General features: G+C 42.2%; 1 protein-coding gene across 1 annotated transcript; it reads left to right on the top strand.

The window, feature by feature from the left end:
* On the top strand, positions 1-26,054 carry LOC142943572 (myosin-14-like). Its single transcript, XM_076085158.1, has 42 exons — positions 1-165; positions 1,184-1,354; positions 3,995-4,151; positions 6,161-6,188; positions 6,645-6,744; positions 7,613-7,642; positions 7,996-8,088; positions 8,161-8,224; positions 8,354-8,452; positions 9,047-9,190; positions 10,065-10,160; positions 10,271-10,389; positions 10,490-10,642; positions 10,729-10,902; positions 11,808-11,981; positions 12,427-12,541; positions 12,614-12,801; positions 13,188-13,309; positions 13,728-13,797; positions 14,063-14,223; positions 14,681-14,789; positions 16,037-16,168; positions 16,250-16,456; positions 16,966-17,103; positions 17,182-17,305; positions 17,929-18,100; positions 18,252-18,464; positions 19,622-19,766; positions 19,880-20,086; positions 20,275-20,379; positions 20,685-20,837; positions 20,930-21,178; positions 21,645-21,857; positions 21,938-22,150; positions 22,732-22,893; positions 22,981-23,109; positions 23,282-23,370; positions 23,993-24,116; positions 24,198-24,406; positions 24,797-24,905; positions 25,004-25,176; positions 25,799-26,054. The coding sequence occupies exons 1-42, from the start codon at positions 1-3 to the stop codon at positions 26,052-26,054; spliced, it is 6,054 nt and encodes a 2,017-aa protein (XP_075941273.1).

Genomic DNA, 26,054 nt, shown 5'->3' with positions numbered 1-26,054 from the left:
ATGGCTGACCCGGCCGCCGACGACAGCAAGTTCCTCTTCTTGGACAACGACTTTCGCAACAGCGGGGTGGCGCAAGCCGATTGGTCGGCCAAGAAGATGGTGTGGGTGCCGTCGGAGAAGGAGGGCTTCGAGACCGCCAGCATCAAGGAGGAGAAGGGCGACGAGGTAACGTGCGCCCTGACGATGACATCATTGTCAGGTTGTGATGCTGCTGCAGTCACATGACTTCTTAGTACTTTTAACTCGCTTTAATAATGGCACCGATAGAACGGACCTCACGGGGTTTGTAAACTCGGAGCCTCTACCGAAAGGTTTAGATGTCCGATGACGCTGATTAAAGTGAATGAAAAGACATTTTTAATCAACCATCTCTTGTCATTGACAAAACCAGAGCTTAAAACTAACTAATAGTTAAATAAAAACAACTAGTATTAAGACCACGACTAGACTTAAATATTAGAAGAGATGCTAACAGAAACAAATTACCTCTTGATACAATATAGAGTTAATATTATCTACAAAGAAAAATACTTTCTATTTATTGGGTGTAAGTGGACGCACACCCCTCCCCCAAATCACAGTGGAGTAGTCCATAAAGATGCAGTGCTCTATACATGAAGCTTAAACTCTTGATTAAATGATAAATTATCTTTTTAACCATTTTAAGATCACATCCACGGTCATATTGTCCACCTATTTAACAATATATGAAAAAAACTTTTTATAAAGAAATCTATTCGTTTGTGTTTTTGTATCAAAATCTAAATTCTTCCTGTAAAACATAAAATGACGTGTGCTTACGTCAGCTAAAATAATATGAAATCCATCCATCAATGAATCTAAACAGTCCTTTGTAGCTCTACATGCTACATGCTAAGCACGCCTACTTTTTAGCGGCCCAATAAAATGCAAAGGATTTAATGTAAATCCCTCTTGTGCCTTCAAACCGCTCAAATATTCTTAAACTTCTGCATCACTGGGACTTTAAACAAATACACCTGAGGGGGTTAATCACCCTAAAGACCCCTCAGGTACTTTACCTACAAGTTCATGTAAATCTACGGTCTTTATACTCAAAGTAAATTTAAGAGAAACGTAACATTCAGAACTGGTCTTAAGAAATGTAATCTTATTCCAGGCAGGGTTTGAATGTTTGTTTTAGCGAGTGTGTTTGTGGCTGCAGGTGCTGGTGCAGCTCTCCAACGGTCAGAAGGTGACGGTGAACAAAGACGACATCCAGAAGATGAACCCGCCCAAGTTCAGCAAGGTGGAGGACATGGCCGCCCTCACCTTCCTCAACGAGGCCTCCGTCCTCCAAAACCTGCGTGAGAGATACTTCTCCAGCCTGATCTATGTGAGGAACACACACACACACACACACACACACACACACACACACACACACAAATGAAACATTCAAGCAGAAGAAAGTAACAAGAGAACTAAAATGCAACTAAAGACATCAAGAAACACAAACTCAAATACTGTTATTTAGACTCTAGTTTTAATAAACTTGCCTTCTATTCATCATCACCACTTCATATACAAACTCAATATTTCAGTTTTTTAAGATGTACCTACGGATGTTTGCGGACGACTTGGTGTTCTCTTTTCTAAAAGTCTACGCGCATAAACGCTGTATTTGATAGTGAAGGTTAAATCAAGCTGACTTTGTGTCTGTGGAAAACAGACAGCAGAGCAGCACATTTTAAATCTAAACATCAGGAGAACTTTGCAGTAAAAACATTCATAAACCGCCTGACGTTCACCACATTCAGGTGTGAAAGTCCTCGTTTAGGGGCCGTGTGCAGACACTCAGGATGTACTCGGGAGGATCAACAGCTTATGTTTTTTATTTTTTCAGTCCGTCTTACAAAGTCTAATAAGGTACGGGGATGTGAAATTAAAATCCACGCTGATGCATCTAATACAGAGTGCCATGAAGATCACTGGAAGCTCCAGACCCTCCAGTCCATATATGAGCAGACAGTAACTGAGCGGCCGAGAGAAATGCTCATTCGCTCGGCTCTGAATATGAGCTGTGACCCTCTGGAAGATGATACGGAGACTCACAAAGTCAAGTAAACATTTACAAAAATATATATATTCATAGCAACCTACATTTAAACTTAAATTATAACAAACTGTATCATTTAGTTATCACTTAATCTGATGATTATATTCTAGATTGTTTGAATCATTTCTTGGTCTACAGAATGTCAGAAAATGATGACGTTTTAAAGTTGATTTTGGTTTTTTTTCTGTCCAAACCCTCAACATATTCAGTTAATTAATATAATTTGAGTTCTGCGCAGGCACCTCTTATCACCAATATCCCTGACGCTCAGTAGATGTGTACTAGTGATGCTCTGGGTGTCGTACACATCACATGCCAGTTTGTAATGTTTCCAGTCAGGATGATTTCTGTTGCTCCTCTGTAAAAGTCAAGAACTTCTTAAGTTTCATTAAGAAATGCAGCCGTTTATGAGCTTTCTTCACCAGGATAAAGAAGCGTGAGGACGACGTCAGGTTGTTTGTGATGCTGATTATCAGGAACTTGAAACCTGTTCACTGGCTCCACCTCAGCTCCATTGATGTAAACACGGGGGTGTCTGATTTTGCCTCCTTTTTTCAGCAATTTTTTGCTAAAAAATAATAATAATCGATTGTCAAAATAGTTGCCTTTTAATTATCTGTCAAGCGTCTAAATTGATGAAAGGTTTCAACTTTATTACATCACAAATTCCCGTATCGGCCATTTGAGACTTTAAATGTCGAGTGCAGACATGTAAACATGAATGAAGACATCTCGGACATTAAATGTATAAAATTAACAAAGAAATCGTCCAAAACAAACAGGTATTTGTGTGTGGGATGTTTTAACGTTTGTGTGTATACATGCATGCTTGTGTGTTTAAGTTTATTTCATTTATAAAGTACAGGTTTTGCACCAAAGTGCTTCACAAAGATATATATACATATATATATATATATATATATATATGTATATATATATATATATATATATATATATATATATATATATATATATATATATATATATGTATATATGTATATATATATATATATATATATATATGTATATGTATATATATATATATATATATATATATATATATATATGTATATGTATATATATATATATATATATATGTATATATATATATATGTATATGTATATATATATATATATATGTATATGTATATATATATATATATATATATGTATATATATATATATGTATATGTATATATATATATATATATGTATATGTATATATATATATATGTATATGTATATATATATATATATATATGTATATATGTATATATATGTATATGTATGTATATGTATGTATATATATATATGTATATATATGTATGTATATGTATGTATATATATATATATGTATATATATGTATATATATATATATATGTATGTATATGTATGTATATATATATATATGTATATATATGTATATATATGTATGTATATGTATATATATGTATATATATGTATATGTATATATATATATGTATATGTTATTAATGCACCACTTACATAGTGTGCTTTACATGGAAAGCCGAAAGTGCCATTAAACGCCTCTATTTTCACACGATTTATGTTAAGAACGCTGCTTTTTGCGGCGTTTAAAAGCAGTAAAGAATGCTGTCTTTTACGGTGTATTTTCCTGTTGGTAATGAACCCCTTCTTCGTTTGTACAGCCAGTAAACCCAAAGTTTCCGTAAGCAATCGGTCAAGATTAGAACCAGACCAAAGCAATGCAAGTGCTGCAAGTGTCTGCCATTGTTAGGATGGCAGACATTTGTAAAAAGTGGCGCTTTTCTGGTTAAAAACGCCGCAAAAAGAATAAAAATAGAGGCGTTTAATGTCACTTTTGACTTTCCACATGTTTAACGTCATGAACAAACCAGATGGACCGCTGTAAAGTGACTGGTCTCCTCCCACAGACTTACTCGGGTCTCTTCTGCGTGGTGGTGAACCCCTACAAGATGCTGCCCATCTACTCGGAGAAGATCATCGAGATGTATAAGGGCAAGAAACGCCACGAGGTGCCGCCTCACATCTACTCCATCACAGACAACGCCTACAGGAACATGATGCAAGGTGACTGTTATATGATATATTTAATCACCAATATACATCAAGCTGCTGTCGGGTTCTTATTTAAAAGAGGGAATCCTAAAGTTTTTATGCTAAAGTTTAAATGAGGCATGTAGGATTAAGTGTTTTTGAAGAAATATCACAATTTTTAGCTTCAATTTGGCTGCTTTTTCTGACCGAAGCGTCCACACATGATGTGTTCAAAGGCCTCTGGAAAGATGAAAATCCAATGATAATGTCAGTTTTCAGATTGTATGGCTACGATAAACGCTGTAGTTTTGGTGATTGTTTAACGGAAACATGCTTTTCTATCCCACCGGCATGTTTTGGAGGTTCAGAGGGTTAAATTCTCTTTACATCCTGAAAACAATCAATGAATCAAATGCTCTGACATAAAAATGTCTGTCCACCTGCTCGTATTCTACCTGTGCACTCATTACTCTTCACTCAGTCCACAGCTGTGAGGTCTGACAGCAGCCATGTTGATAGTTAAAGTTCATAATGATCATTTTGGGGGAGTGTCTTTGGAGGGAGGCCTGAGGGAACAGGCTGTTAGTGCCGTTACACTTTATTATTTTTAAATCTAGCGTTCACCAACCCTTCCTTTAAATCATTTTCTGTAAAGTTATGGTTACAGAGTTGCTCTGCACCTCCCTACGCTCATATTTTGAGTGTAAATATCTATAAACAACACTTAAAATTTGAAATACTCAACTGTGAATATTTTATGTTGAGGGCTTTTATTGTGAAAGGTAAGAAAGGAAGGAGTGGATCTTGTCTGCTGTGACTTTGTCGAGGTGGAAAGGCGTAAAAAAGAAGTTTGCCGTTTTGGTTTGGACTATGGAGCCTCTGTGTTGTTGTGCAACATATTGCACGTTATTAATATGTCCGTTCTGCACAACAGTTGGTTGATGCCTTCATGAAAGTAAAAGCCAGAATTAATTTGCCAAAAAAAATAAACAGAATGCCATGTATACAGTAGCCCAGAATGTATCCCATTATGGTTTATTCAGAGTCAAATAGACCATAAAGCAGGCTATGATTTAGGGCGGGGCTACACAGTGATTGACAGGTCGTTACAATGAAGTTGTCCGTTGTTTAGTCTTACAACTTCAACCTTTTCACAGTGTGTTTCCACTTCATGAAAGTTCATTGTAACATTTATGGTCGCTTAAAAAATGTCTTATTCAGCGTTTGGTTGTACTTAGCTCCGCCCTCTCGTGTCACTTCCGGTTGCAAAAATCCAAGATGGCGACGGCCAAAATGCAGAACTGAAGTCACGGTGACTCCGTCCACTTCTCATGTACAGTCGATGGGAGAGAGTCCAGGCTTGAACTATAGTCATCTCGTACTACTTCTACTACTACTACTAGTAGTACTACTGTAACTACGATACAGTTCAGGGGGGAATGGTGACGTTTAAAAATGCTGATTTAGAGCACAATATTCCTCCAAAACGAAATGTGTTACAACTGTATTAAATTATTATTTTCTAGATCAATTTTTCACTCTCTTTAGAGTAGTTATTCAAACAGCACACACACACACACACACACACACACACACACACACACACACACACACACACACACACACACACACAATCACCAAATCAAAGTTGCCAGATGGAAGTCAATGGTGGCAGCGAGCAGCTCCCGGCTGAAGCCTCGGAGCGTGCCGTCGGGTCTCCGGATGGTCCGCCAGTGACCTCAGACCAACTCCGTTCTTTCCATTCGGCCCCAGAATGGCCATACATGGAGCCGGGAGACCAGATTACAGCGGCGGAGCCTCTGCATCCACCTGCTATTTTTAGACGACGGGAGTGATGGAGGCTAACCTCCCTCCGAACGAAATCCCAGAGCTGTTTTGCTCTCGTGTATCCGCCTGCAGAGTTCATGTTTGGTGTGTTCAGCTCGGCTTCAACTAATGAGTTCAGCTCAGTCAACATTTCACATCATTCCCCCTTTTTTTACCCTCCCTCCCTCCCTCTCTCCCTCCCTCCCTCTCCACAGACCGTGAGGATCAGTCTATTCTCTGCACGTGAGTCTAAACAACACTTTTTCCATCACACCGGGCCATGCATGTGAACACACACACACACACACACACACACACACACACACACACACACACACATTTCCTTCCTTACATTCATTCATTGAGACTTGAACCCAAAAAGATTGAATGATTTAAACTCTTGGATTTATGATCAGTTCATTTTTTGGTCTGTAAAATGTCAGAAAACAGAAATATGAAAAACGACTTTAACGATTAATTGGTTATCAGAATTGTCGATCAACTATTCGGTTGATCAACTATTTGCTTCTTATTTACTGTCATGAACTGAATATTGTTGCAGAATATCAGCTAAAAATAAACCAGATTTATTAATCACTGTCTCTCCTCTCTGATCTGTTCTCTCTCTTATCATCCCTCTCTTCTCTTCCTCCATCTCTTGTGTCCTCGCCCCTCGCCTCCCCCTCTTCTGTCCCCCAGAGGTGAGTCCGGAGCGGGGAAGACAGAAAACACCAAGAAGGTGATTCAGTACCTGGCCGTCGTCGCCTCTTCGCACAAGGGCAAGAAGGACGCCAACCCTGTGAGTGGAAACGTCATCGAGACGGTTCAAGATTAAACCAGCAGCCAAAATAGGGATTTTATTAAAGTTAAATACTGTGTATCACAATAATAAACTTCAAGAACAAACTATACATTTAAGGAGTTTATTCATCACATCTTATAGATGTACCTCCTCAATAATTTCATAAAAGTTTATTAATTCATGAGACAATCTTAAATCTTCAGCATGTGTCACATTGTTTTCACAATTTTGCCCAAATTTTGGCCAGTCACCTCTTTTATTTAAGTAAAAACTATCAATACCACAAGGTAAGAAATACTCCTGAAAGTACTCATTATGTCAGTGGTATAATAAAATATACGTCATTATTTATTTGTTGATTATATTTAGCATTGTTATTGTGAATAACTAAAGCTGTCGGATAAAGTTAGTGCAGTAAAAAATATATATTTACCTCTGAGATGTATTGGAGTAGAAGAATATTTTAGTATTTTACTTTACTGGGAAAAATCTGAACTGACGTGCTGTTTTACTCGTTGATGGATTCCCTCAATTATTTTATATTTTGTACATTTTTAGTAAATTTACCCGCTAAAGGTTTGATGACCATCGTAGTAAAACTGATATTTTACTGAAGACTTTCTGTTTGTTGCTCGCTCAGCTGTTTGTAATCCAAAGAAGAGATTCTGTGGTTGGTTGAGCCGGGAGTTACTGCTGCTCGGCCGCTCTGCTGCTCTGCCGCTCTGCTGCTCTGCCGCTCTGCTGCTCTGCTGCTCTGCTGCTCTGCTTCCCTGCTGCATGTCATGTGGGGGGGATGCTAACTGTAGCAGCTAATTAAATGAAGATACATTTCTAAACACTTTGTGTTTCATGTTCCTTCCTGCAGCCGCAGCAGCAGGCCGGATCTCTGGCCTACGTGAGTGGAAAAAAATCCTTTTACACAAGAAGTTCTTCTCATTATTCATTCTTTTTTTATCGGTTTGCATCACTACAATGTCACTCTACATCTACTGTATGTGCATGCTCACCGTTAAATACACAGAATTCTAACAAATACATAAGCACATGTACTGTACAGAGGGTGGTGGAGGAAGTATCCAGGTGTTTTACTACAGTAAAAGTAGCAACACTACAGTAAAAATACTCTGTAATAAGTAAAAGTCCTGCACTCTTAGCAGCAAAAAATACTAAAAGTACAAAAAGTTGTGTATGTATATGCATCATATATTTATTTATTTCAATATTTGTTGTGTGTTTTTTGGGCTGCAGGGGGAGCTGGAGAAGCAGCTGCTGCAGGCTAATCCCATCCTGGAGGCGTTTGGAAACGCCAAAACCATCAAGAACGACAACTCCTCTCGATTTGTGAGTTTCTTTTTTAAAATCGGTTTGAGAGTCACTCAACGGTGTCTCATGTCGCTGCTGTCGTCTCCACAGGGAAAGTTCATCAAGCTCAACTTCGATGTGGCCGGCTATTTGGTAGGGGCCAACATCGACACCTGTATCCTCTTTTAGATCAAGTACATATATATATATATATATATATATATATATATGATCCACTGTGTTTAAAGTATTAACATGAAAGCAGACCTGGTTATCTTGCTTAACCCTCTCCTGACCGGATCAGACCTGCTGGAGAAGTCTCGCTGTATCCGACAGGGCAACACCGAGAGAGCCTTCCACATCTTCTACTACATGGTGGCGGGAGCCAAAGACAAGCTGAAGGGTGAGCAGGAAAGAGTCAGTGTGACACGAGTTGGAAATGCTCTTCTCCAGAGTCAGTTTCATCCCTGAACGTCCAGAACTCAGACTAGTTCAATATGAAAAGGAAAACCTAAAACTCAGATATTCGAGGTGAGACTGATCATAACACACACAAGTCACGGATCAGATCAGCGCGAAACAAAAAAAGGAGCGAATATAACTTTTAGAGATTCACTGATCACGTTTCTTTGCCGTTGATACCAATGGACGATCACTGATGATCCATGTTGGCAGATAAAAATCGTTTTTGTTGTTTTGTTTTGTTATAGCAGCTGGTCTACAAGGATCCAGACTATTCTTTTCCATCACCATCCCAAAAATCATTTCAACCAATCTGAAGTCAAAACTCTAAATGTTATACTTTTACCTTGTTATCGTCATCTATAGTGTTTTTTTCTTCTTCATAAAAACACACAATTCAAATTGCTTCTTGTCTTTACGCTAAGCTAGGCTAAATGTCTGGGACGCAAATATTAGTTTTTCCGACGAAAAGATGAAATATTAGTTTTTCCGAAGACTGAAGATGAAACTGATGTTTTCTGCTTCGTGTGTTTAGAGGAGCTTCTGCTGGAGGACTTCAGCAGCTATCGCTTCCTTGTAGCCGGCCACGTGGAGATCTCCGGTCAGGAGGACGACGAGATGTTCATTGAGACTCTGGAGGCCATGGAGATCATGGGCTTCACCGAGGAGGAGAGGATAGGTACAGCCTGCTACCAGAAGCAGCTCCATGTGGCCAAGTTATCGTTCTACTGAAGATATAAAGGAATATGAAAGAATAACTAGTTAAATTAACTGGAATAAGTCATATTTCAATAAGTTGACTTTACTTTTAAAAAGTCAGGAAACCGATTGCCTCAGAATTTTTAAGTGAAGTAGGTCGTTCATTTTAAGTTGTTAAAGCTGAAAATAACTGTTTCTGTAACTCGTGTCACTGCAGTAAACCTGAGCTAAGTTACTCAGAATAAAGTTGACTCTCAAACGTCACTTCAGACAATTTCAAAGATCTGAGTTTGTCGGGTTCTCTCCTTCACAAACCACGAGTGAAGCAGCCAGTAACTGAGGGAGCTTTTTAAATATCCTGCATTCATTATTATAACAGATTTCAGATTTCATGGCGCCAAGTTGAAGTATTCCTTTTTGTAGTCCTTCTACGTTGTAGTTTCAATGGCAGACCTACGTCGGTGACATCCACCGTGGTGTCATAATTACATAGTTTAGTGATAATAGAGTTGGACTCTCTGAGCACCACGGTTGTCTTTTCCTAATTCATGAGTTCACCTTCATATCTTTCCTAAACCTCATGACGTCTTCCATCAAGGTCAAGGAAAAGTGGTTAGGAAAAGGCGTTAGGAGGTAACTTTTTTGACTTTTCGACCAGGCAAAAAGGAAACTTCCTGAACATCACTTCCTGTTACCCTGTTTAGTATTGGCTCACTTCCTCTTCAGTGCAGCTATTCACAATCCCCTCCAGGTGTTGTTAAAGGACATACAAAATAAACCTCTGATTGTTTTGGGCGTCCGCTGTGTTGTTGGAAGATCATCTGTAATATCTTCCCTCCTCTTCCTCGCTGCAGGGATGATGAAGGTTGTGTCCACGGTGCTCCAGCTGGGCAACGTCAAGTTTGAGAAGGAGAGGAACAGCGAGCAGGCGACCATGCCCGACAACACCGGTAACCGTTTAAAATAAAATAAAAAATACCAACGCCGGCTCTGTGAATGAACCCTCGACCCGTGTGTCTGACCTCCTCTGTCTCCTGTTACCCATCAACCCCCTCTCCAGCTGCACAGAAGGTGTGCCACCTGCAGGGCATCAACGTCACCGACTTCACCCGCGCCATCCTCACCCCTCGGATCAAAGTGGGCAGGGAGGTGGTGCAGAAGGCGCAGACCAAGCAGCAGGTAACGGCAACCCAGACCTCCAGATGTGGAACCTGTTTGTTGCATCACTTTTCCGTCAAAAAAACCATCCCAGAATGAATCCTAAACTTTCTCCATGCAGGCTGATTTTGCGGTGGAGGCTCTGGCGAAGGCCATGTATGAGCGCCTGTTCCGCTGGATCCTGGCCAGAGTCAACAAGACGCTGAACAAGAGTAAGAGGCAGTCGTCCTCCTTCCTGGGCATCCTGGACATCGCCGGCTTTGAGATCTTTGAGGTGAGCGACTTTATCGAAACCAAACGTGTTGTCTTCTGTTTCATCGTGTCGTTCTCTAATCGTCTCTCAACGTCTCCCCGCCTCAGGACAACTCCTTCGAGCAGCTCTGCATCAACTACACCAACGAGCGTCTGCAGCAGCTCTTCAACCACACCATGTTCGTCCTGGAGCAGGAGGAGTACAAGAGAGAGGGCATCCAGTGGAACTTCATCGACTTCGGCCTCGACCTGCAGCCCTGCATCGAGCTCATCGAGAGGCCGGTCAGTTGACGTTGATGCCCACGCGTCTGACATGTTTGATTGATTTAATTGTGAAGCATAGAGGCGCTCTCGGAATTACACTTCAGAAAGAGACGACGAAAGGTCGTCGCTGAGCAGCACAGGCTCATGGCAGGTCGAGAAATAGTCACGAAATGCAACCTAACTGTTGGTGTAGTTGCCTCGACCTAATAGAGTCACTTTGTTTAGGTTGCATTCACCATATTTTGTTGTTAATGCACTAAATCATTTGTTGCACTCCTCTGTTAATTTGTTACAAACTGCGTAACAATAGACCCTTTTACAGTTTGTTACATTTCCCTCAGTGATATGGTATTCTGTAAAAACTGAAGTATTTAAAAAATGTTAATTTTATTTGCATGAAGTCCTAAAAAGTCCAGTACAATTAAAATATTTTTAAAATGTACTATATTTATATTCAAGATGAAATAGGAAATATGCTGGAAAATATTTAATTAAGGCAGGAATTATATTTGCAGGAAGTTCTAAAGTCCAATACAATTTAAATAAAAATATTATAAAAAAATAAAATCTACTATATGATATTTTAGCAAAAAATAAGGATGAAATTATAGGAAAATTTGCTGGAAGATTTAAGTCCAAGCAGGAAAGAAAGTCTGCTGATTGTGACTGAATCTTATTACATTGCAAACAAAATCAATTGCAGATTTGCACAACTGATGAACGCAAAAGAAAGCAACATGACGTCTAATCAAATGTTCAAATCAATCAATAATCTGTTTCTGTGCTGCAGCCGACCACTGTAGGATTCAGATGGTGAGAAGCAGGAAAAGGGATTTAATTTAAACCCAAAATCTAAACTTTCAAATAGTTTCTTGTTTAATAAGTAAAAAGAGGTTCTCTCCGTGTCCCTCTCGGTGCTGCAGAACAACCCTCCGGGCATCCTGGCCCTGCTGGATGAGGAGTGCTGGTTCCCCAAAGCCACCGACGTCTCCTTCGTGGACAAGCTGATGAACACCCACACGGGTCACGTCAAGTTCTCCAAACCCAAACAGCACAAAGATAAACTGATGTTCACTGTTCTGCACTACGCCGGTAAGGTGAGCATCCCTGCAGGCTGCAGGTCTCACACAAACAGCCTCATGCTGACACTAATGCTCACTAGAAACGTGGATACATCCGCCGCTGAAAATAGTCCCCAACAAAGTTACTGTTTCTCTCTGTTGTCGGATAAAAACTTCCGTGAAGTGAAACTATATATTAGTGAGGTGTTCTTAAAGATCTGTTCTTACTCTTGAGAGATGGAGTCGTTTATATTCATGATCTCCAGAGGATGACGGTGAAAATAGTCTCAAATAACTTGAAGATAAAAACTTGAAGTGAAACTCTATATTAGTGAGGTGTTTTTAAAGTTGTACGTCCTCAGTAGGAACCGGTGGAGTTTAGAGACGCAGACAGGAAGTCAGAAAGTAGAGACTAACATTGTTGGTTGTGGTCTTTTTTAATAAGACTTAAATAACAAACAGGACTTCCGTTTTCTTCCAGGTGGACTACAATGCAGCCAGCTGGTTGACCAAGAACATGGACCCTCTGAACGACAATGTGACCACCCTGCTCAACAACTCCTCCAGCAACTTCATCCAGGACCTGTGGAAAGACGGTGAGTCCTCGTGTCTCCACGGCTTCTCTCTCCGAGTCTCTGAGTAATCACATGTGGTTCTGAATCTCTCAGCGGATCGAGTGGTCGGTCTGGAGACCATGACCAAGATGTCGGAGAGCTCGGCGCCCACCAAATCCAAGAAGGGCATGTTCCGCACGGTCGGCCAGCTGTACAAGGAGTCTCTGGGGAAGCTGATGACCACGCTGCACAACACGCAGCCCAACTTCGTGCGCTGCATCATCCCCAACCACGAGAAGAAGGTGAGAGCTTCTATATTCACATGAAGCGGGGACGTGAGGTGAGCAGGGTAAACGTATCAAACTCATGGATATCACCATGAAACTTCCCCACTTCACTACTCGCATTAAGACGATTATTTTCTATGTAATGGTAACTTTTGGTGAATTCAGTAGAAATCTACAAACAGACAAAGTAGTAAAATAAATGTTTCTTTCCTCTAGTCTGAAAGAAGACGAGTTATGGAAGATGAATAAACCAAACTCTCTAAGTTTAGCAGAACATTAAAACAATGTTTCTCCCTTTAGTGTCTCCTTGAGTTTAGTCTCATAAACGTTTCCAGAACAAATGATTTGATTTGAGCTGAAGCTGCAGGTAGAGAACGGAGACTGAGTCTGCTCTGCTGCAGGCGGGCAAGATGGACTCCAACCTGGTTCTGGAGCAGCTCCGGTGTAACGGCGTGCTGGAGGGCATCCGGATCTGCAGGCAGGGGTTCCCCAACCGCATCGTGTTCCAGGAGTTCAGACAGAGGTGAGCAAACGTCTCAGACCACATGTACACCGATCTGATATTATTATCATCATTATTTAGAGAGATGGAAGAACATATTCATAGTTTTGTTTGCACTAATGGAGACTCTATATGTAATATGCTATAGTGTAACAACATGAACTCCTGTTTCATGTAATGCATGTTAATAAAAAGCATCATCTTTGTGGGAGATAACTCCATTAACAGTGTTTGAGCCATTCATTTAAATGCAGTGTTGTAGCTCCTCAATGTGACCACTAGAGGTCACACCCACACTAACACTCCATTTAAAGAAACAACCAAAACCATCAACGGAAATCACCATTTAATTAAAATGTAGTTTAATGTCTTGTGTGTAGGTTGGTTATTTATTTATTATTCATATTCATACTTCAGTGAAGAGTTTCTTGTTTTGTAGATATGAGATTCTGGCTGCTAGCGCCATCCCGAAGGGCTTCATGGACGGGAAGCAGGCGTGCTGTCTGATGGTGAGCCTGTTAAGTTATTATGCTGTTGATGATATTACTATAACAGTGTTGATGATATTACTATAAGAGTGTTGATGATATTACTATAACAGTGTTGATGATATTAATAATACTATAATAATGTTATCAATACTGTTGATAAGTGGAGAGGCTGCCCAAACGTAACATAAACTGATCAACAGGAATTTACTTGAAAAAGGAAGAATCGGATTGTTCTCTTTGATCACACTCCTCTCCTCTCTTCTCCTCCCCCCCCCCCCCTCAGGTGAAGCACCTGGACCTGGACACTAACCTGTACCGTATCGGTCAGAGTAAAATGTTCTTCAGGACGGGAGTTCTGGCTCAGTTGGAGGAAGAGCGGGACCTCAAACTCACCGTCGTCATCATCGCCTTCCAGGCTCAAGCCAGAGGCTTCCTGGCCCGCAAGTACGAATACAAATACTCAAGTACACAGGTTTGAGGTACTTGTACTTCACTGGAGTATTTCCATGCTCTGCTTCACTGTACTTCAGAGGGAAATACAGTTCTGTTTCCTGCAATATAACAATACAAAATATAATCAAAACATAAATCATAACATCTTATTATAGATTAAAATAAAACTTTATCGATCATGGGGGGGATTCACAAGCTACCCAGTAGTATATAAAGTAGTTCAAATGAGATCCGCTTCTTCCAGCTGCAACATTAGTTATTCTAACATTAATACATCAACAGTTATAATACAGTGATATATTAAATATTTAAGTATATTTTGACCTGCAGGAATAGAGTATTTCTACACTGTAGTATCACTACTTTTACTGAAGTACAAGATCAGAGTACTTCTTCCACCTCTTGCTGTTTATAATAATAATAATAATATTTTAATCTTTATCTTCAGGGCGTTCAATAAACGTCAGCAGCAGCTCACCGCCATGAAGGTGATCCAGAGGAACTGCGCCTGTTACCTCAAACTGAAGAACTGGCAGTGGTGGAGGCTCTTCACTAAGGTCACACACTCTCACACACACACTCACACTCACACACTCACACACACTCTCACACACACACTCTCTCACACACTCACACACTCACACACACTCTCACACACACACTCTCTCACACACTCACACTCATACACTCAATCACACTCACACACACATACACACACACTCTCACACACACACACACTCACACTCTCACACTCACACTCTCACACACGCTCACACTCACACACACACTCATACACACACACACACACATTTCCTTCCTTACATTCATTCACACACACACTCACACACTCTCACTCACTCTCACACACACTCACTCTCACTCTCACACACACACTCACACGCACACACTCATACACACACTCATACACACACTCTCACACACACACTCACACTCACACTCATACACACACACTCACACACTCTCACACACTCTCACTCTCACACACACTCACTCTCACACACACACTCATACACACACACTCCCACACACTCATACACACACTCTCACTCTCACACACACACTCTCACTCTCACTCTCACACACACGCACTCACACACTCGCACTCACACACTCATACACGTACACACTCTCACACACACAATGTTCACGTACATAAGAAAGATATAAATAAAGTCACAAGTTAGATGTCACACATGCTAAACATGTTAGCATGCTAATGTTCTAACGTGCTAACGTGCTAAATGTTAGCACGTTAGCACTCAACAGTTGTTTCAGGGCTTAGTTTCAGGCAGCCAAGAGACTTCAATTAATACAGCAATAAAAAAGCAGAAATAATAAAAATATAAGAATAAAAAAAGCAGTTCAATTTGAAAGCAAATGAAGCAACGACAACTAAAAGGACTGGAAGTGAAATACGATACAATGTTATTCCAGGTTTCAGGTGCAGAATGATGGAAAAAAGCATTTTTTTAAACACATACACAACAAATACAAATGCTACTACACAATGTATAAAAAGAAAAACATGTAAAAAGGAGAATCCAACAATAAGACGTGGAAGTCAAATAGAATATCTGTGAAATAGAATGTTGGTGTAACTTAAGCACGCTAACATTAGCTGTGATTCGGCTAATGCTAAAGTTAGCAGGCTAATATTTGCATATTTGTGTCATGGCCCTTAAAGTTTAGGTGATAACATGTTTTATTTTGTCAGTAGAGTTTGGTGGTGAGTTATAAGATGAACTAAGTACATTAATCACGTGTTTAACTGTTGGTGGTGCAGGTGAAGCCACTGCTGCAGGTCACCAGACAAGAAGAAGAAATGGGTCAGAAAGATGAGGAGCTGAAGGCAGCGCAGGAGGTGGCGATCAAGTCGGAGGCCGAGCTGAAGGACGTCACCCAGAAACACACCCAGGTGGAAGAAACGCATGTTCTTATCTCCTCCTTTAGTTTTTATCTTAAAAGTTCTTAAAGTGACAGAAGTCTGTTTTTGAAGCTGATGGAGGAGCGAGTCCAGCTGGAGACGAAGCTGCAGGCGGAGACGGAGCTGTATGCGGAGGCCGAGGAGATGAGGGTTCGCCTGGAGGCCAAGAAGCAGGAGCTGGAGGAGGTGCTGCACGAGATGGAGTCTCGTCTGGAGGAGGAGGAGGACCGGACTAACAGCCTGCAGCACGAGAGGAAGGAGATGGAGATGCAGCTGCAGGTGGGAACACATTGTTATTTTTAATATCATTTATTTTACAGTTAATCACTTAATTTTTTGTCTATGAAATGTCACAAAATAGATTATTATTATTATTATTGTCATTATTATTATTTTCTTTATTTTTTAAATTCTTTTTTTTACAAAAATCACTTATTGTTTCGTCTATAAAATGTTAGAAAATACAAAGAAAAATGCAACACAAAGAAATCATATTTACAATGACATGAAACAGGAAAGTCTAATATTATATCTATTTACTTACTGAGTTGTAATTATTTATCAAACAAAAAAGCCAAATGTTTGCTGCTTCCAGCATCTCAAATATTAGGATTTGCTTCTTTAATCTGTTTCATATCTGACAGTAGAAAGTACAATATTTCCCTCTGAAATGTAGTGGAGTATAAAGTAACATAAAATAAAAATATGAAGTAAAGTGCCTGAAACTTAATAAGTGCAGTCGTTGAGTAAATGTGCTTATTTAACTTGATTCTCCGTGTTTTGTGCAGCTGATGGAGGCGCACATAGCAGAAGAAGAAGATGCCCGTCAGAAGCTGCAGCTGGAGAAAGTGTCTGTGGAGGGAAAAGTGAAGAAACTGGAGGAGGACGTTCTGATCATGGAGGACCAGAACAACAAACTGCAGAAGGTCAGAAGAGTTCAGTGTGTTTCGTGGTGTTTTTAACGTTAACGATATACTCGAGTGTGTCCTCTCATGTCTTTAAAGGAGCGGAAGCTCATGGAGGAGAGGATGGCCGACACGAACTCCAACCTGACAGAGGAGGAGGAGAAGTCCAAGAATCTGACCAAACTCAAGACCAAACACGAGTCCATGATCTCAGACCTGGAGGGTCAGTCTGCAAAACACTCAAAACACTCAGAATACAACGATCTTTATTGGCCTCCAGTCGCCTTCACTCACTTCTGTTTGGATGACTAGAAGAATGCAGCTCATTTTCTAACATTGGACATATGAGTCAGAAACTGTCAATCAGAAGATTTTCATTTGAAGTACAACTTCCTTATATAACGAATCTTAATTAATTGGTAAAACAAATATAATATTGTATAATAAATACAATGAATCTTGTCTAATTTTAAATAGTTCATGTTTCCGATAAGTTCTTCTTAAAGGTACAGTGTGTGGCATTTAAAGAGGTTTAGAAATAAAAGAAATGGAATTTCATATTATTACGTATGTTTTCTTAATAATAGTATGATCACCTGAAAATAAGAATCGTTGTGTTTTCGTTAGCTTAGAATGAGCCGTTTGTATCCACATCTACGCTTGGCACACGTGAGAAGTTTCAGTTGGTTGCAATCTGCAAACTCACCGCTAGATGGCGGCAAATCCCAAACGCTGGCCCTTTAAGGATAAAACCTTTGATTTACAGGAGTTTTTAATACCAAACGTACTTAATTATTTCCCGTAACATCTGTAAAAGGTCCGTTCCCCATCTCTTCTCCTGTGCAGTGCGTATGAAGAAGGAGGAGAAGGGCCGTCAGGACATGGAGAAGGCCAAGAGGAAGGTGGAGGCGGAGCTTGCCGACCTCCAGGAGCAGCACGCCGACCTGCAGGCCCAACTAGCCGAACTCAGAGCCCAGCTGGCCGCCAAGGAGGAGGAGCTCCAGGCCACACTGGCTCGGTAAGCAGAGAACGTTTACAACATCACCAAGTTAAATAATGAATAATAAACTAAGAAGTTTCCACTCAGACCAGAAGGAAACTCCTGAAATCTGAAGAGTCAGATGTGAAGATATTAGAAACTACATCAGAACCTTTTTTTGCGTCCACAGCTTGGAGGAGGAGTGCAATCATCGCGGGGCGGCGGTGAAGCGGGTTCGGGAGTTGGAGGTTCTGATCTCGGAGCTGCAGGAGGACATGGAGGCCGAGAGGACGGCGAGAGGGAAGGTGGAGGCGGCTCGGAGGGATCTGGGAGAGGAGCTGAACGCTCTCCGCACCGAGCTGGAGGACAGCCTGGACACCACCGCCGCCCAGCAGGAGCTTCGGTCCGTACCACCGAATGTTTACACGACCTCTGATTGGTCCACATAATTCTCAGTGGTGTATGCAAAGAAGTTCTTAGTCGACTAGATCTGTAAAACTGAGTTTCCTGCAGAAAGAATTGCACAAAAGCACCACTTTAAATGTTGTATTTACCAGTAATGTGTTCATTAGTTTCTTGGAAATAAGTCATTCAGCATAAAAAAGCATTTCTAATCGACCGAAACGACCGATTATTTGACTAATTGACGAGTTACAGAAACAAATGTAGCAGAAACAAGTTGCAATGAAAAGCAGCGTCGGTCAGCATAAAACTGTTAGAAAACTTCCTAAAACTTCCTAAACTTTGACTTATGAGCCAAAAATGTACTTAAAAGTATCTTATCAACTTCTCATCATTTATTTCCAAAATGCTCCTAAATGATTCAGGAGACCTCTGCAGTTTATTGAAATTATTTGGGATTTGAGACGTAGGAGAGTTTACGTGCGTCGTTTTTTCTTAATTCTAAGAAAAAGAACAAAACTACGTACATTATGACACATTTAAGACCAAAATATAACTCAGAGTGGCTTCATATCATCATCAGAAACAGTTTATTGCCAAGTACGTTTCCACATACAAGGAATTTGGCTTGGTGATTGGTGCATGATAATAATCACAGTGCATTAGTATTAGACATTATCTCAAAAATAGAAATATGATTATGACACGATGACACACATATAATACATAACGGACAAAGACTTTTTCTTTAGATGTGTTAAATAATGATAATCGTTCTTGGCTGCTATCTATGAGGCCAAAGCTTTAGTTTAGCTTCAGTTGAATCATTTGGGTGTTGAAACACAGAAAAAAAAAGTGGTGACAGGAAGGAAATTAATTTCAATTTGCACATTTATTTTTCTGCATTTAGAACAAATGTCAAATATTCTGTGTGGAGCAATGTTAAACTTAGACTCTCAAAGTCACACGGCTTCTTTCTGCGATGCTGCAGAACCGTAAATAACGGTGTCGTCTGCATAGAAGCGGAGGTTTGTAAACCAAGCCTCTCGGCCGTGTTTCTGTCGGACGTGTGGCGGTGATGTCGTGTTTCTGTGGCGGTGATGATGTCGTGTTTCTGTGGCGGTGATGATGTCGTTGTTTATGGCGCGTGACCGACAGGGCGAAGCGTGAGCAGGAAGTGGCCATGCTGAAGAAAGCCATGGAGGACGAGGGACGGGGCCACGAGAACCAAGTCCAGGACCTGAGACAGAAACACAGCCAGGCTGTGGAGGAGCTCAATGAGCAGCTGGAGCAGGCCAAGAGGGTATAAACACACACACACACACACGTTGTGACCGGTGCTCTTCTGTTTAATTCAAAACAACATTTACAGAGGTGGACTCTTTCACTCACCTATCATCACGTTTCTCCGTCCAGGTGAGAGCTGGTCTGGAGAAAGCCAAGCAGGTTCTGGAGAAGGAGTCCTCAGACCTCAGCGCCGACCTGCGATCCCTCGCCGGCGCCAAACAGGACTTGGAGCACAAGAAGAAGAAGGTGGAGGGTCAGCTGAACGACCTGCACTCACGCTTCAACGAGAGCGAGCGGCAGAGGACCGAGCTCGGGGAGCGGGTCTCCAAGATGACTGTGAGGCGTAGAAATATTAATGATTTAACACAGAAACACCATAAAAATGAACACAGAAACATATACAGTATATATATCTATATATCTATATATAGATATCATTAACATTAAGACAACATTAAATTTGTACAATTTCTCTTCTGTCTCCTTCCCTCCTCTCTCCTTTTCTTTCTCCTGGTCTTCATCAGATGGAGCTGGACAGTGTGACGAGTATTTTGAACGACACGGAGGGAAAGAACATCAAGCTGAGCAAAGACGTCTCCAGTCTGTCCTCACAGCTCCAGGATGCTCAGGTGAGCCGCAGATACAATCAGCTGTTTATAGAGTTGTAGTCGCAAGATGAAAAGTCAAGTGTCAAAGGGATTTCCTCTGGGGACTATGAATGTTCTAAGCTGCACGACAGTCCATCCAATAATTGTCAAAATACTTCAATAAATAACAACTCAAAAGGAAAAGACAGAAAATCACTAAAGCTGTGAGGATACATCTTCTGGAAACCATGAATGTCTCATTTCTGAGATATTTCAGTCTGAACTAAGATGGCGGTCCGACCGACATTGCCGTCAAACTGACCCCTTTCTCCTCATCTCTCCTCTAGGAGCTGCTGTCGGAGGAGACCCGTCAGAAGCTGAACCTGTCCGGACGTCTCCGTCAGATGGAGGACGACAGGAACAGCCTGATGGAGCAGCTGGAGGAGGAGACGGAGACCAAGCGGGCCGTGGAGAGGCAGGTCTCCAGCCTCAACATGCAGGTCAGTAACTTCAAGTCACAAGACAGTCGGTTGGAGACAAATCCGCGGTGTTACAAACTCACACGAGCTCTCGACGTTTCACCTCCCGTCAGCTGTCCGACTACAAGAAGAAGCTGGACGAGACGTCCGGGACGGTGGAGCTGCTGGAGGAGGGGAAGAAGCGTCTGCAGCGCGAGCTGGAGGCAGCCAACGGAGAGTACGAGGAGAAGGCGTCGGCCTACGACAAGCTGGAGAAGAGCCGGAGCCGGATGCAGCAGGAGCTGGAGGACGTCCTCATGGACCTGGACAGCCAGCGGCAGCTCGTGTCCAACCTGGAGAAGAAGCAGAAGAAGTTTGATCAGGTCTGAAGATACTTTTGTTGCATCTAGCTCACCTTTAACACGCACATAAACACACTACAAAGCTCACCCTGGTTATAATGACAGTCCTTCCCATTTTAGACTCATCACTGTATGCGTGTGTCATTAACATGCTTCAAAACCACTATTAGACTCCTTTAAACCAGTCTTAGCCAGCCTTAAACCAGGTTCCAAAAGTATCTCGTTGCAAAAGAAGCTAAAACTCCACATCCTCATTCTTTTACCCTCCTTTAATAACTCATACAAACCATACATGTATAAGATTGTTTGAGGTGTATCTAGTAAATTTAGTCGTGTAACGACTTGACTCCTGCTGCTGCCTTTTTGGCCAGGTCGTCACTGGTTCAATACAGGTCAATAATAAATCAAAAGGAGTATGAGTTTATGTTTAAAAACGCTCCAAAAGTCCTTTTACACCTGACGTCCCGTGATCTTCTTCGTCTATCAGATGCTGGCGGAGGAGCGCGCCGTTTCCTGCAAGTTCGCGGAGGAGCGCGATCGGGCGGAGGCGGAGGCGAGGGAGAAGGAGACGAGGGTGCTGGCTCTGGCCAGAGCGCTGGAGGAGAACCAGGACGCTCTGGACGAGACGGAGAAGATGGTGAAGGCCCTCCGAGGAGAGATGGAGGACCTCATCAGCTCCAAGGACGACGTGGGGAGGAGCGTAAGAGGAAACGTCTGAACACAAATGATTCATTTAATTTAATTACAGGCGTCATTTCCTGATTTCATATCTTCTTTCAGGTCCACGACCTGGACAAGGCTAAGCGTGGCCTGGAGGCCATGGTGGACGAGATGAGGACCCAGATGGACGAGCTGGAGGACGAGCTGCAGGTCGCCGAGGACGCCAAGCTGCGTTTGGAGGTCAACACTCAGGCCATGAGAGCGCAGCACGAGAGGGAGCTGCACGCCCGCGATGAGCTGGGCGAGGAGAAGAGGAAGCAGCTCCTCAAACAGGTCTCACATGTGTCGATGTTTCCAGTTTCAGACTTCACACGTGATTATTTTATTTATTGTATTCTCTCTAGTGTCCACCAGGGGGCGACTCCTCTGGTTGTATAGAAGTCTATGAGAAAATGACTCTACTTCTCTCTTGATTTATTACCTCAGTAAACATTGTAAACATGAGTTTATGGTCTCAATCTCTAGTTTCAAGTCTTCTTCAATACAGCATGATGTTCATTTAGTACATTATGGTCCATTTAGAGTCAAACAGACCATAAAGCAGGGGATGCTTTAGGGCGGGGCTACACGGTGATTGACAGGTCTCTAGCGTCTCTACGTCACTCCTCCTCAGTCCATATATGGTCACTTCCTGTTCACTGGTTGCATAAAAAACAACATGGCGACAGCTGTAATCCAAGATGGCGACGGCGATATCATTGTTCATTTAGGGCTTCAATCTAGATAAATAAAATAAAAATGAGTAGTAACCGTTAAACTTCTAATCCCACTTCTGATCTTCTTTGACCTTTTTAACCTGTGTTGTAAAATTAAAATCAAACCACAATAAAGTGTAAAACCTGTCACTCTGCCAGGTGCGTGAGCTGGAGGCGGAGCTTGAGGAGGAGAGGAAGCAGCGAGGTCAAACGTCGGGCAGCAAGAAGAAGCTGGAGGGCGAGCTGAAGGACATGGAGGACCAGCTGGAGGCCACCAGCAGGGGGCGCGACGAAGCCGTCAAGCAGCTCCGCAAGATCCAGGTCAGCTGGACAGATGTCAACATCTTAACGAGTTTCAGTTAACCAGAGTGGACCTGAATCAGACGTGTTCAAAATCTGTCCTCACAGGGCCAGATGAAGGATCTCCAGAGGGACTTGGAGGACTCGCGTGCGGCCCAGAAGGAGGTCCTCTCCTCAGCCCGGGAGTCTGAGCGCAGGACCAAGGCCATGGAGGCCGACATCGTCCAGCTGCACGAGGTGCTGCAGTTTCTAAATAAAAGCTTGTTGTTTCCCAATCAGTTATGATACAAACACATTAAGCTTTTAATTCTGCAGGGCGACCTTTTGAAAAAAAAAAAAAAGCATGAAATGAGGGACAAATAACGTGGAGTTAATTTGTGTTTATTTTTAAAACATCATTAACTTACAGATGTTGGCAGCAGCCGAGAGAGCTCGTAAACAGGCAGAGACGGAAAGAGACGAGCTGTCTGAAGAGCTGGCCAGTAACTCCTCCGGAAAGTATGTGTTTTATGTGTTAAACACACAATATATATATATATATATATATATATATATATATATATATATATATATATATATATATATATATATATATATATATATATATATATTTAATGTGACAGGTACCAGAGTGACAAGTAGCACTTTAAGCATCAGAAGATTTACTTTGTTGTTAAAAGAATCGTCCTCAGAGAGAGGAGACTTCTGTTGATTAGAGGACGGAGACGGACAGCGGAGGACTATGAATGTCCCCGGTCACATGGTCACCAAAAATATTAGGAATTATCCTCTGGGCACCATGAATATTCTCCAAAACATTCATGGGAATTCAGCCAGTAGTTGTTGCTCTGTATATGTATACATGTGTGTGTATGTGTGTGTGTGTGTATATATATATATATATATATATATATATATTCTCTCCTGTGTTCTAAGTTACTTTTTCCATTTGTTTTGCTGTTGCTAAAGTCCTCAGATGGTAAAAATTGTAAGAAATAAAAGTTAGTACCAATTCATTTCATTTAATGTATTTATTTCTCTGTGTAAAAGCTAATATCGTATGATATAACATGATATAATATAATATGATATATTGGCTCTCTTTTCTCCTCCGGTTCAGATCGCTGCTGTCGGATGAGAAGCGTCGTCTGGACACGAAGATCAGCCAGCTGGAGGAGGAGCTGGAGGAGGAGCAGGCCAACGTGGAGAGCCTCAACGAGCGGCTGAGGAAGAGCCAACAGCTGGTAGGTTCTCTGGTCCGGACTAGACCGGATGGGACTAGAGTGTTTCTTGTATTTTGGGGGGTCCTGACCTCTGTTGTGTAGGTGGATCAGCTGGGGGCGGAGCTGGCGGCGGAGCGCTCCACCTCTCAGAGCAGGGAGGGGTCCCGGCAACTGCTGGAGAGGCAGAACCGAGATCTGAAGGCCAAACTGCAGGAGGTGGAGGGTCAGGGCCGGTCCAAACTCAAGGCCTCCATCGCCGCCCTCGAGGCCAAGCTGAGGGAGGTGGAGGAGCAGCTGGAGATCGAGAGCAGGTACTGGTGCATGCTGGGAAACGGAGTTCCCAAAAGCTGAATTCCGACTTGCGTTTAACCAAAGAGATGGGGCCGGGCGATAAATCAATATGAACTCGATATCGTGACATGAGACTAGATATCGTCTGAGATTTTAATTATTGTAATAAGCGTCATTTTCTGAACTTACCAGCTGTTCTATTGTTTTACCCACTTAGTCATTAAGTGCTTCACATGTTTTAATCCTGGTTCTATGTAAAGCACTTTGGAACTTTTTTCTAAAACATGCTGTATAAAGTTTAGTATTGTTGTAGTAACACTACTAATAATAGTAGTAGTATTATGGTTGTTTTGGTCATTATTATTATGAACTACTATGATGGATGATGTTGTGTTCATGATGTTGTGTAGAGAGCGTCAGTCCAACGCTAAGAATCTGCGTCAGAAGGAGAAGAAGCTGAAGGACTTAAGCATCCAGATGGAGGACGAGAGGAAGCAGGCGCAGCAGTTCAAAGACCAGGTGACGAGGACGGAACACCAAGAACAGAAGCAACATTTCACCGTCGTTAGTGACGCTTTCAGCCGCATAACGTTTGTTTCCTCTGCGCTCCCCTGCAGGCGGAGAAGGGCAACGTGCGGGTGAAGCAGCTGAAGCACCAACTGGAGGAGGCGGAGGAGGAGGCACAGCGTGTCGCCGCGTCTCGCAGGAAGCTGCAGAGGGAGCTGGACGAGGCGACGGAGGCCAACGATGCTCTGAGCAGAGACATGTCTTCACTGAGGAGCAAACTGAGGTACCGAGGGGACAAACTGCTGATAACAACCAATCAGGACTCAGTCAAACTCAAATATTACAACGCGCATGAATGAAGAGGTTTTCTGCACATACGAACCTTTTGGCGCAAATTTGCGTCCATGTTCGCTTCACTTTTGTGAAGAACCGACCCTCTGAACCCCAAAACACGCATGGCGGGATGGAAAAACTAGTGTTCTTTAAAACTTAACAGTTTATCAGCCAGAAGCTGTAAAAACTGTCATAATCATCTGATTTTCATCTTTCCGGCGGAAAAACGTCCCAAAACTGCTTTTTGGGGTTCAGAGGGTTAAACTTATGTCGTGTTTTGAAAGAAAAGAAATGTGAAAGCAAGAGATGATTTGTGATTTGAATTTCCTCTCCCTCCTTCTCGTGTCCTCAGACACTACTGATCTGCAAACTGTCCTCAAAAGCCTCCTGGGAATGTTCTCCTCTTCCTCTTCCTCAGCGGGCTTTTTAACTTCCTTCAGTTTACACCTGCTGCAACATTTAAGGGGCTTGAAACTTTAAACAAATCTCGCTTTGCAACTATCCTCCCTCTCCCTCTCACCCTCCTCTTCCTCCTCTCTATATCTTCCTCCTGATGTGTCGGGTGTTCCCAGGCGTGGCGGCGGGGAGGCGGTGTTCAGCAGCCCCAGCCCCAGTCCCAGAAGCAGCAGCGTTGGCGGTGGTGGTGGTGGTGGTGGTGGTGGTGGTGGTGGTGGTGGCGGCAGCATGAGGAGCTTGAGTCTGGGAGGGAGCATCAGCCGGAGGAGCATCATCAAAGAGAACTCGGTGGAGCTGCAGGAGGAGGAGGAGCCTCCGTCTCGGTCCCCGTCTCCCCCTCTGGACTCCCGCGCCTACTCCCCCGACGAGTAG

This window comes from Anarhichas minor, unplaced genomic scaffold (assembly GCF_050575085.1).
Source record: "Anarhichas minor isolate MPS153535 unplaced genomic scaffold, ASM5057508v1 ptg000140l, whole genome shotgun sequence".
Classification (NCBI taxonomy): Eukaryota; Metazoa; Chordata; class Actinopteri; order Perciformes; family Anarhichadidae; genus Anarhichas; species Anarhichas minor.
The sequence above is the reverse complement of the archived record's forward strand: the minus strand, read 5'-3'. Positions and strand labels throughout refer to the sequence as shown.